We start from the raw sequence: 12,500 nt of genomic DNA, 5'->3' as shown, positions 1-12,500 counted from the left end.
AGAGAGAGAGAGAGAGAGAGAGAGAGAGAGAGAGAGAAAGAGAAAGAGATAGATAGATATAGATAGATAGATAGATAGATAGATAGATAGATAGAAGGATACATACATACATACATACATACATACATACATACATACATACATGCATGCATACGCATACTAATCATCTCAGGTACTTCAGATATCGATCTTTTTTTCTCTGATCGATTAATAACGCTGCCCTGCCTCAAATCGTCCAGAATGCATTTTGTGCAGTTAGCAAAATCTGAGAGTCAGTGGTTCACTGAAAGTCCAGCCGAGCTATGTTTAAGATCACTTGCAAGTTCGGACCGTAACTGGACTGATCATACACACACACACACACACACACACACACACACACACACACACACACACACACACACACACACACACACACACACACACGCACGCACGCACGTAACATCATTAGTATTGTATTTGGCGAAGGCGGCGAGCTGGCAGAAACGTTAGCAGACCGAGCGAAATGCTTTGCGCTATTTCGTCTGTCTTTGCGTTCTGAGTTCAAATTCCGCCGAGGTTGACTTTGCCTTTCATGGTCGATAAATTAAGTACCAGTTACGTACTAGGGTCAATCTAATCGACTGGCCCCCTCCCCCAAAATTTCGGGCCTTGTGCCTAGAGTAGAAACGAATGTTGTATTTAGTGAAGTTCTCTGCATTCCATCACACAAATGCACAAATTGCATTGCTTTGCTGCTGCTGCTGCTGCTACCACTACTACTACTACTACTACTACTACTACTACGTGGCATCATCATCATCATCTTCATCATCAATCATCATCATCAGTAGCTAGCACAGCACGTCTGACAAATGTGTTACGCTAATTAAGTAGTTCAAAGTTCAAATCCCGCCCATGTCGATTTCAATTTTCGTCCCACCGGTGTGATGTAGGAGGGGGAATGTTGATAAAATGCATTAGTAATTGACCCCTACCCAATCCTACGCTGCGCTCACTGTAAATTTGAGAGCCCCACCCCTTTTTTTTTGTTTTTCGCCTATCATCATCATCATCATCATCATCATTATTGTTACTGGCAGAATCGTTAGCACGCCGGTCGAAATGCTTAGCGGCATCTCGTCCGTCTTTACGTTCAGAGTTCAAATTCCGCTGAGGTCGACTTTGCCTTTTATAATTACGAGGTCGAAAATTACGGGGGTCGAAAAAATAAGAACCAGTTGAGCACTGGGGTTGATGCAATCGACTTACCCCCACCCACGAAATTGCCGGCCTTGTGCCAAAATTTGTAACCATTAAATTTTTTTTCAGGCCTTTTGCCTGTTATAGAAAATCATCATCATCATCATCATCATCATCATCATCATCATCATCATCATCATTATTATTATTATTATTATTATTATTATTATTATTATTATTATTATCATTTATTAAGCACTGGAAGTGAAACTGATATTAGAGTCTGCATCCTTTCCCTCGTCCCTCCCCCGCCCCTCTAGCTGCCCGGTCACCCAGCTACCCAGCCATCCACTCATCCACCCATCCAACCATCCAACCATCCAAACATCCACCCCCTCACCAAAAGCCAAAAGCATTTGAAAACGAAAAGAAAAGAAAAGAAAAGAAAAAAATCTACGGCCTTGTGCCTCCATAACAATTCCTCATTATCATTATTGGCAGCAGCAGTAGTAGTAGTAGTAGTAGTAGTAGCAGTGGTAGTAGTAGTAGTAGTAGCAGTGGTAGTCACTACCGGTTTGCCGTCAGTCTCCAGCCCAGCCTTCCTTCCATGCAGTCAACAGCTGCTAACTGTGTCTGTTTTTGTCCTTTAAAGAATCACTACAGAAATGTTCCGGTCGAAAGGCATCGCCACATTCATCTTCATGGTAAGTCAAGCACGATTGGTTTGCTTCTTCTTCTTCTTCTTCTTCTTATTATTATTATTATTATTATTATTATTATTATTATTAACAATCCTTTCCATACTCACCTCGCGTCATTGTTGTTATTGTTGTTTAGCCCTCGGCATGTCCTCATTAGGAGATCCGTGATAATAACCAAGTGTTTTTTTTTTTAAATCTTTTACTTGTTTCAATCATTAGACGGCGGCCATGCTGGGGCACTGCCTTGAAGAATTTTTAATCGTTGGAATCGACCCCAGAACTTTAATTCTTTATTTTTAAGACAAGCACTTACTCTAACGGCCTCTTTTGCCGAACTGCTAAGTTACGGGGAACGTAAACACACCAGCTCTGGTTGTCAAGCAGTGTTGCGGGGCAAACACAGACACACAGACACATACACACACAGCTCTCTCTCTCTCTCTCTCTCTCTCTCTCTCTCTCTCTATATATATATATATATATATATATATATATATATATATATATATATAAACAAATAGTAAATGAGTATATGCATATATACGTACAGGTATGTGCATACCTACATCCACCTGTATGTATAGGTGCATATCTGGGTACAGGACATTGTAAACAAAACGTAGACAAGAAAATAATGATAATCAGAGTACAGAAAACACACAAGCCACATAGAGAACAATTTCCTTCATCAGCTACCCCCGTTTTAACACCGGCGTTGACGGGCTTCTTTCAGTTTCCGTCTACCATTTCCACTCACAAGGCTTTGGTTGGCTCGTGGCTATAGTAGAAAACACTTACTCAAGGTGCCACGCAATGGGATTGAACCCGGAATCATGTGGATGGAAAGCAAACTTCTTACCACACAACCAACGCGCCCCTCTCTCTCCCTCCCTCCCTCCCTCTCACACACTCTCTCTCTCTCTCTCTCTCTCTATATATATATATATATATATTATATACACTGTATATATATATATATATAGATATAGATATAGTTATAGATTTTATATATAGTATATACAATGTGTGTGCATGTGTGAGTGTGTGTGTAGGTGCAGTAGGCACAGGTATGTGGTTTCGAGTTCACACCCAAAGCGTCGTGCCTTGAGCAACTATTTTTTATTCTGCTACGGCCATGGTCTGACAAGTGCCTTGTGAGTGAATTTGACAGACAGAAACTGTGCGGAAGCCCGTCACAAACACACACACACACACACATACACACACACACACACATACACACACACACACACATACACACACACACACACACACACAAAGAAAAATATTGACAGTGACTTCGCAGTCGGTTGTAGCTCCGCCAGACATTCCCTGTGAACCTTTTCCTCGTAATAAAAAAATGTAATCTACTTAAAATGCATCGAGTAACCGTTGACAGTTTTTATCCATAAAAACAAACATCAATGTACACAGATGGTAAGAAACTCAAGGGAGTGCTAAACAGCAGAATGTCTTCAGAGAAGGAACCCCTGATGCTGTTTTGGCTCTGAACTTTTTACGCTCTAAAGGACCAGGTCACACCCAAGTAAATTTTCTCTCAAGCAGTGAAGTATATCATTTGATATCTCACCGGCATTATCTATTACAATAAAGTGTGATTTGAGAGGAATTTGGCTGCTATCTCTAATGCTATTTCTCTATCAACCATGTAGGGGCACCCTTTAGCGAACCCCTTTTGCCCCCACTTAAAATTCCTACATGTGTTTCTTAATTTGTTTTTTTCTTAAACACCGGATCGGCTTTGATCGAGCAAAACTATCACCAAAGGTACTTCACCCATGAACATCACATTTTATTTTCAGCCTAAGTGTATCTAGGATTACATCATATTATGTAACTTTCAGAGTTTTCTTTTAGGGTTTCGGTTAAGTGTATGGTATAAGTTCTTCCGCACAAAAACAAAAAGGAAAACAACTTGCTGAGATTTGCGAATATACGTGCTGATGCAGAGCACACCTTGGTCGTTGATTGCCCAGAAGATAAGGAGTCTGAGACTTTCGTATTTCGATGACGTTTAGGATTTCTCAACATGTGTAGGAGTAGCACTGTCTTAGATGTAAGAATATATATTTGTCCTACACGCGCTCGCGAGTGTGTGTGTATGTGTGTGTGTACGTGCGTGCGTGCGTGCGTGTGTGTGTGTGTGTGTGTGTGTGTGTGTGTGTGTGTGTGTGTGTGTGTGTGTGTGTGTGTGTCCTTGTGTTAACATTCTCGATTTTTGCCGAAAAGCAGTAAAAGAGACGTATGCAGAACTGGAACTCCGAAAGGCGTAACAGCATGAGGCAGAAGGATTGGATGGGAAAGGGTCTTTTCTTCGGACGAAGTCTAGAATGCCCTACCCCACCCCTCTCTCCCTTTTCTCTTTCTCTTTCTGCATATATATATATATATATATATATATACACACACACATATATTTACCAACCACATGATCACGGGTTCAGTCCCACTTCGTGGCACCTTGGGCAAGTGTCTTCTACTATAGCCTCGGGCCGACCAAAGCCTATTGAGTGGATTTTGTCGACGGAAACTGAAAGAAGCCCGTAGTATATATATATATATATATATATATATATATATATATATATATATATATATATATATATATATATATATATATATATATATATATATATATATATATATATATATATATAGCAGGTGTACCGTATCCCAAGTGTGGTAGCAGTACGCAACTATTTTCGCACCCTTAGCTTTAAGCTTTGAAGAGGGCCAAAAGGTATAAGGGTCTTACGTACTTCTGAGTCTGAAACTCCGGCTCTGTCTTGATGATGCGATTTTTAAAAATGTTATATGTCTGTGCAGTGCTAAGCAGTCTGTGAGCACGGTACATAGAGCGGTACAAAATTTCTTTTCACCACCACGTGTCCCTGGTTTCCATCCTACTTTGCGGAATTCGCTCCAATGTTTTTATCTTCTACACTTTAGCCTCGTATATGCACACACATGCACACACAAATATTGCATATATGAGAGTGCATATTTATGCCTCCTTAATGATGATGATGTTGATGATGACTTTTTTCCGTTGGTACAATGTCACCCATGTTTTAGGTGAGTGAAGTTATACGATAAAATCGACACCAGTATTTTACTGGTACTTTATTTTATCAACCTACGTAAGCCACACCTTGCCATCACGCGCTTTATATCCTGATGGCGTCCTTACGACTCTGTCTGCAGTTGTGGCTGGAATGAAACAAATTGGTGCTGCTGTTTGGACGCTGGCGATTTGGCATGGCAAACTGGACATTGAACCTGTTTTGGCGACAGTATTTTTTGACACTGGAGACATGCCCAGAAATATAAGTATACAGATAGAGTGAGAGAAAAAGAGGGAGGGAGAGAGAGATTGCAATTTATTAATTAAACAGGAATGACATAAGCACTTTCCCTCTTCTCATACGCATAAAGAGAAATTTATTCTCACACATAAATAGAAAGAGAGAGAGAGAGAGAGAGAGAGAGAGAGAGAGAGAGAGAGAGAGAGAGAGAGAGAGAGAAAGGAAGGAAGAGAGAGAGAGAGAGAGAGAGAGAGAGAGAGGGCGAAAGGAAGGAAGAGAGAGAGGAAGAGAGAGTGTGAGGGGGGGAAGAACGAGAGAAACATCAAGACGAACGAATCAGTCACGCCATGTAGATGGGACCAGAACTACTGTGCCATGACGTCGCATACCCAGGGAAGACTTATATAATATATTCAATCTTCAGATATATTGCACTTCTGCAGTTTGATGTCCATAAAAATTTAAGCCCGCTTGACACCTTTGTCAGCGCCATTGCAAAGAGAATCGCGAACGTGTACCGTTGTTAATATATCACATAGAAACCAGAAATCAGTAAGCGACTGAACTCAGTTTAAATATGCTTGGGGCATATTTGATCTATACAAAGGCCGTAGATCACCGCAAGACGGTTAAATGACATTCATGAGCTAAGTTGATTTTCCTTGAGAATCTAGCCGGATCAGTTGGAGATAGTTCCTCATGACAGCACTCGTTAGAATGTGTGCTTGAGTACTCTGTCTGTCCCACCTCGACCTTCCCAGCAATAAGTGAGCGAAGACGATGCGATGCGATGTGACAAACGCCGTATTTACTGTTGTTTGTCGTTGAGAAGAATTCTCTCATTTAATATAAGTGACTTGACTTTTTTTTTTTATCTTTTCGTATCAGCTGCATTCATGATATACATCATCGCACTAAATTTGATCCTTTCTACTCTTCTTCGGTCTTCTTGCTAATCGCTTTGCAGAAAAAAATCTGTGAAATACATAATTGTCTATTTGCCTAAGTTAGTTTAAACTGTTTCGAAGGGGTCGAGCAAGCTGAATCGTTAACACGCCGGATAAAATGATAAGCGGCGTTTCGTCCGGCTTTACGTTCTGAGTTCAAATTCCGCCGAATTCAATTTTGCCTTTCATCCTTTCAGGGTCGATAAAATATATAGCACTTGGGTACCGGGGATGATGTAATCGACTTACCCAGCACTCGAAATTGCTGGCCTGGTGCCAAAATTTGTAACCGATATTTCAACTGTTTCGAAGGCGTCGAGCAGGCAGAATCGTTAGCACGCCGGACAAAATGATAAGCGGCATTTCGTCCGTCTTTACATTCTGAGTTCAAATTCCGCCGGGGTCGATAAAATAAGTGCCATTTACGCACGGGGGTCGATGTAATCGACTAGTCCCCTACCCCAAATTTCAGGCCAATTGTAGAAAGGATACTTCGACTGTTTCCGTAAATATTGTGTGTGTGTGTGTGTGTGTGTGTGTGTGTGTGTGTGTGTGTATGTGTGTGTGTGTGTGTACATATATACATGTACATACACACAACTATTATTGACGTCATAAGAATTTATAAACTTTCGCGACAACATGAAATAATTATTGTTTGGAATAGTGGATCTCGAAGCATATAAAACTCTAAATGAAAGCATGTAACTATTGGGCATAAAAACCCTTCTGCACAGAAAAGTCGAAGGCTATATATATTTATGTGTGTATGTATATTTTATATATCTTTATAAGTCTGATAACGTATGTGTGCGTGGGTGTCTTGTGTGTGTGTGTGTGTGTGTGTGTGTGTGTGTTGTGTTTGTACGTGTCTCTGCTTATATCCCGTTACCTAGACGTGCGACACATAAATATTGCTCACTAGACTAAAAAATACTAGGTTTATATGCTTGACTGAGACCCTGGAACAGTAAAAGAGCAAAGCATATATGTGTGTTTCTGCGAGTGTGTGTGTGTGTGTGTGTGTGTGTGTGTGTGTGTGTGTGTGTGTGTGTGTGTGTGTGTGTGTGTGTACGTGCATGTTGTGTGCACGTGTTTCTATATGCATATGTGCGCCAGCCTCTTTGCATGTGTACATGTACACCTTTCTGCATGTGTATACGTGCGTGCCTCTGTGTGAGTACGTATGTGTGCCTCTCTGTGTTAAAAAAAAAACCGAAGTACAAGGAAAAACAATTTGACGCCACAAGCTGGCATATTTTAGACTGTTGCTCTAACACTCCTACTCAACTAACACTCCTGCTCAACTTTATGTGTTTCTTCTGTCTACAACTACCACTCCATTACAGCCTTCAGTTTTTGTGAATCTCCTTTCTTGGCTCGCTCCTGCTTAATCTCAGAGAAGTCTCAGATACGGGTATTTTTTGTTCATGGATAAATCTAAGTTTTATATGGTTCTCTGTACAAAGAAAAAAGAAGGGGGTAAATATTGGTTTCAAATTTTGGCACAAGTCCAGCAATTTGGGAGGAGGGGTTAAGTCGATTACTCTGATCTCAGTGTTCAACTGGTGCTTATTTTATCGAGCCCGAAAGAATGAATGGTAAATAATAGATTAAAAGCAGTGACAACTTTTTTCCAAGACAAATGTTCGCGCTTATAAATGTGTGTGTGTGTGTGTGTGTGTGTGTGTGTGTGTGTATGTTCGTGCGTATGAATATTTGTGTGCGCGCATGTGTATAGGTATATATGAATGAATGTATGTGCGTACGAAATGTGTATATATATTTGGACATGTGTATATATATTTGACAAGAGATGCCAGTTAGTCTTTTACACCTACCAGGCTCGTTGGTATTAGCCCGATTTGCTGGATAATTTTTCGTTCCTTTAAGAATATTGTAGAACGGGAACTTTTCATAGATTGGAATTTCAATCCTAATCTCTATAGAAATTTATTGTTTCAAGAAAACATTGAATTTGAATTACTTTTGATTTTTATGATTATAGATGACAACTCGGGCTGTAACGTCTGAACCCGAATCAGGGGCGTGTAAACGATGTTGAGAGGATGTCTGCTACGAATTATATTTTTTGACACAGGGCAGCTTTAAGACGACCGCCAGACGCCGAACGAAAATAAATGAACAGCGAACAAACTCGATAAAAGGAGCCCGAATTATTGGCTGCAGTTGTGTACTTGAAGTCAGTGTTGACAGAAAGTAAATCAGTTTGCAAATACACGTTCACTTTACTAAATTTATACTCGGGCTAAACCTGAACAGCACGGGTGCCGGAGTCACCACTGATATATATATATATAGTTAAAAGTTACAGAAAACAAAAGAAAAAAAAACAGGTGAGGGAACAACAAGCAGGTGTATTAGTTTGACGTTCGGGAAGAATGAAAAAGTCCTCGGCGTTTCGTACCTACGCTCTTTGACAGAAAGGGATTAGAGTGAAAAAACTGAGAACAAAAAAAAAAACGGATATAGATAGATGGATAGATACACATTCATATATACATTTTTTTATGCGCCCTTTTAAAGCCTAGCCAGGCTCATGGGCCCGGTTTCCCAGTTTCTATGGCGTATATGTTCGTGTATGTATGCGTGCATCTATGTATTCATAGTACTATTATAAGTACGTATTCATATATGTATATATGCCTACATATTTGCATGTATGTGTATGTGTACGTGTGTATATGTATGTATGTATGTATGTGCTTGTGTGCGCGGATATGAAATTATGGCAAACCCTTTTTTTAAAAGAAAAACACACAAAAACTGCCATGTCATACAATTATTTTCTTACTTTATTTTATTTTAATATTATTTTAATTTTATCTTATTTTATCAATGGATTATTTGGAAAGCGGAACTATTTTCAACCCATAACAGAAAAAAAAAAGAAATTAAAATTAAATAGCGAAAGAACACATTTGTCACCAACAAACCTTAAAATCTCCCTGCCCTCCATCCTGCAAAATATTTCGCCCACCCTTGTCTACGCTTTTAATGTTATTAAGGAGAACAATAATCAAATTTTACGCTCTTAATGTTTTACGCTCTTAATGTTTTCCAATATCTAAGACCAAGAATTCTCAGATGACTCAAAAATCGTCTGCTGTTTTCGTTTTCGTTTTTTTATTAACGTGGGCCGATGAAATCCCACAGCACATTTGCTATCCCTTGGGAGGGAAGCTGGGATTGTTACAGTATTTGCAGCAGCAGCACAACAGCAACAACAGCAGCAGCAGCAGCAACAGTAGTAGTAGTAGTAGTAGTAGTAGTAGTAGTAGTAGTAGTAGTAGTAGTAGTAGTAGTAGCAGCAGCAGCAGCAGCAGCAGCTGTTGTTGTTTAACATCGGGTCACCAATGATCAGTCAGACCTATAGCTAAAGGCATTCCTAGTGTACCCAGTTCACAGCTCACCTAGGGTGAGCTGTGAAATGATAATAATAATAATAATAGTCTTTTCCTAATTGGCCAAACGGGCCGCGAAGAACATTCAGAACATTAGAAAGGACAGTGGGCTTTAAATATGGTGGTGGTGGTGTTATTTGGTATATAGGTACAAGTAGTTGTAGTAATTGTAGTAGTAGTAGTAGTAGTAGTAGTAGTAGTAGTAGTAGTAGTAGTAGTAGTAGTAGTAGTAGTAGTAGTAGTAATGGTGTGGCGGTGTTTGTAGTGGCGATGTTGTTGTTGTTGCTGGTGGTGGTGGTTGCGGTGGTGGTGGTGGTGGTGGTGGTGGTGGTAGTAGTAGTAGTAGTAGTAGTAGTAGTAGTAGTAGTAGTAGAAGTAGTAGTAGTAGAGTTCTTAGTTGTTTCGTTATGAGACTAGTATGGTAAAATTTTGAGGGGATTAAAGAATTAAAAACACACACAATAAAAACCAAAGGAAAGGGCATGGGTGGGACGGTGCACTGGAGTTGAATCTTGTCTTGAGATAATCGCTGAGAGTGTGTTTTATTTCAGTAATATTATTTTAGCGTGGTTGAATTACTAAATAGACAAATCGGTTATGTCAGTGTAACCTTAGATGCTTGGACTTAGAAGAATGTAACAAAGAGACAAAATGACAGAGAGGTAAAGATGTGTAGCCTCTGTTAAGTTTAAAAACTCGATATATATATATGTGTGTGTGTATGTGTGTGTTTGTGAGTGTGTGTGTGTGTGTGTGTGTGTGTGTGTGTGTGTGTGCGCGCGCGTGATGGAACCTTCTAAATGTATGTATAGCGTTCATGTGATATCATATGAACGGTAGTTTTAGTTCTGCCTTACACGCTTGCCTATTTATTCTTTCCAGCACTAATTAGGCAAGCACGGTAGATATGCTTCGCTGGTGAGGTTGTAACAAAAACGAAACATGTCTAGAGTTGTCTCTTGTACTTGCTGCAAAAAAAAAACAAAAAAAACAAACAAGGGATTCAAAATGTTAGTTGATTACTAATATTGTGAAGAAAGAAATATACCCACTTCATTGCGTATATTTCTTTCTTCACTAGTAACGGTTGTGTGGTTAAGAAACACGCTTTACAGCCAAGTGGTCTCTGGTTCAATCTCAAATTGCACGGCAACTTAAGCAAGTGTCTTCTACTACAGCCCAGTGCCGACCAATAACTTATGAGGAAATTTGGGTGACGGAAAGTGTGCGGAAGGCCGTCTATCATATATATATATATATATATATATATATATATATATATATATATATATATATACATGTGTGTATACATATGTGTGTGTATGTGTATGTATAAAATATATATAGATAGATAGATAAATAGATAAATAAATACAGAGGGACACATAAGCAGACAGACAGACAGACAGACAGACTGATAGATAGATAGATATGTAAAATGTGTGCGTGTTTGTTTAGCTCCCCACCCCCGTAAGCTGGCAGTTCAGCCAAATAGATCGACGGAATAAATATTAGACTTAAAAGTAAATACCGGTGTACGATTCACTCGACTGGTCTCGGCAAAGCGATGCTCCAGCATGGCCACAGTTCAATGATTGAAATAAAAGATAAAAGACAAATACATTTGTTTCTTGTTATGTTTTTAACGTTCACTCCCTGATTTACTTCTGTTTACATTAACGTAAATTAACATGACTGAATTGTGATAATTATATTATTAGCATATTTAGGTTAACTTGAGACAACATTGACATGTCTACTGTGTTTTGATGAAGTTAAGTAATTAAATTAATACATGCGTAGGAATAGTCATGTGGTTAGCAAGTTTGCTAGGCAACCACGTAGTTCTTGGTTCAAGCCCATTGCTCTCCACCTTAGAATAGTGTCCTTTACAATAGCCTTTGGTTGATCAATGTTTTGTGAGTAGGTTTTGGTGGGAATTATTGTATCTAAATTTGAGTGTGTGTGCGCGCACGTGTGTGATTTGTATGTTCATATGTATGACCGGTCCCTACCTTAATTTATGTTGGATCCTTTTATAACCCGTAACCGAGCAGATGGACAAATGTATATGTATCATGTAACCCAGCACAACCTTTCGCATGATCGGGCCGTCGGCAACTAAACCGGCAACCCTACCAAATCTGCTTGGTAAGAAAAGTGGTTTTCGCTTGACATCCTTCAGGAAGAGAAACAAAGCCTGTGAAAGGACAGATGAACTCGGTGGAGTCAACGGCCAATAGCTGGGACTGAGAAGCCCCTATTCTTCATTTAGTCATTTCTCTAGAACATGATTCTCAAGCATTATTTGCCTATTGACCCCCTTCAGCCCTGATTCCTATTTTACTAGGATGAACGCTCGTAGCCATTCAATATATATATTTTTTAATCCTATTATATTTTTGGAATAAATATTAAAAGCTTAAAAAATTTTTTTTTTAATATTTTGAGTATTGAACAAGCAATTATTAGAAATTGTATTTAATAAGCGTTAAGATATTTCGTGTATTGTATAAGCAATTTCTTGCACATAACAACAAAATCTTATGAGCCCTCAACGGTCATATGGCCCCCGGCTGAGGGCCACTACTCTAGAAGAAGGAAATTCTGAAATAACAGCCATCTCGTTGTAACGCCAGAGACCTTGCTCTTGCTTGTTTCTGGAATATTCGGCTTCGCAGATGAAAGTCTTAGCAATATTTTGCAAGCTGTTGTTGATTTTAAATGTCAACACTGACATTGTACTTTAACATCGAGGAATAGATAGTCTTTTCTATTCTAGGCACAAGGCCTGAAAATTTGGGGAGGGAGCCAGTCGACTAGATCGACCCCAGTTCGCAACTGGTACTTAATTTATCGACCCCGAAAGGATGAAAGGCAAAGTCAACCTCGGCGGAATTTGAACTCAGAACGTAAAGA

At 39.4% G+C, this 12,500-nt stretch overlaps 1 protein-coding gene across 1 annotated transcript in view; it reads left to right on the top strand.

The window, feature by feature from the left end:
• Positions 1-12,500, top strand: part of LOC106884490 (uncharacterized) — a 75,011-nt gene that overhangs the window by 1,715 nt on the left and 60,796 nt on the right. The window contains exon 2 of the mRNA XM_089361231.1: positions 1,835-1,886. Within this exon, the coding sequence (XP_089217357.1) occupies positions 1,848-1,886 (39 nt within the window). The 5' untranslated portion in view covers positions 1,835-1,847. The remainder of the gene's footprint in view (positions 1-1,834; positions 1,887-12,500) is intronic.

This window comes from Octopus bimaculoides, chromosome 12 (assembly GCF_046866305.1).
Source record: "Octopus bimaculoides isolate indiv1 chromosome 12, ASM4686630v1, whole genome shotgun sequence".
Lineage (NCBI taxonomy): Eukaryota > Metazoa > Mollusca > Cephalopoda > Octopoda > Octopodidae > Octopus > Octopus bimaculoides.
This window is presented reverse-complemented; position numbering and strand designations above follow the sequence as displayed.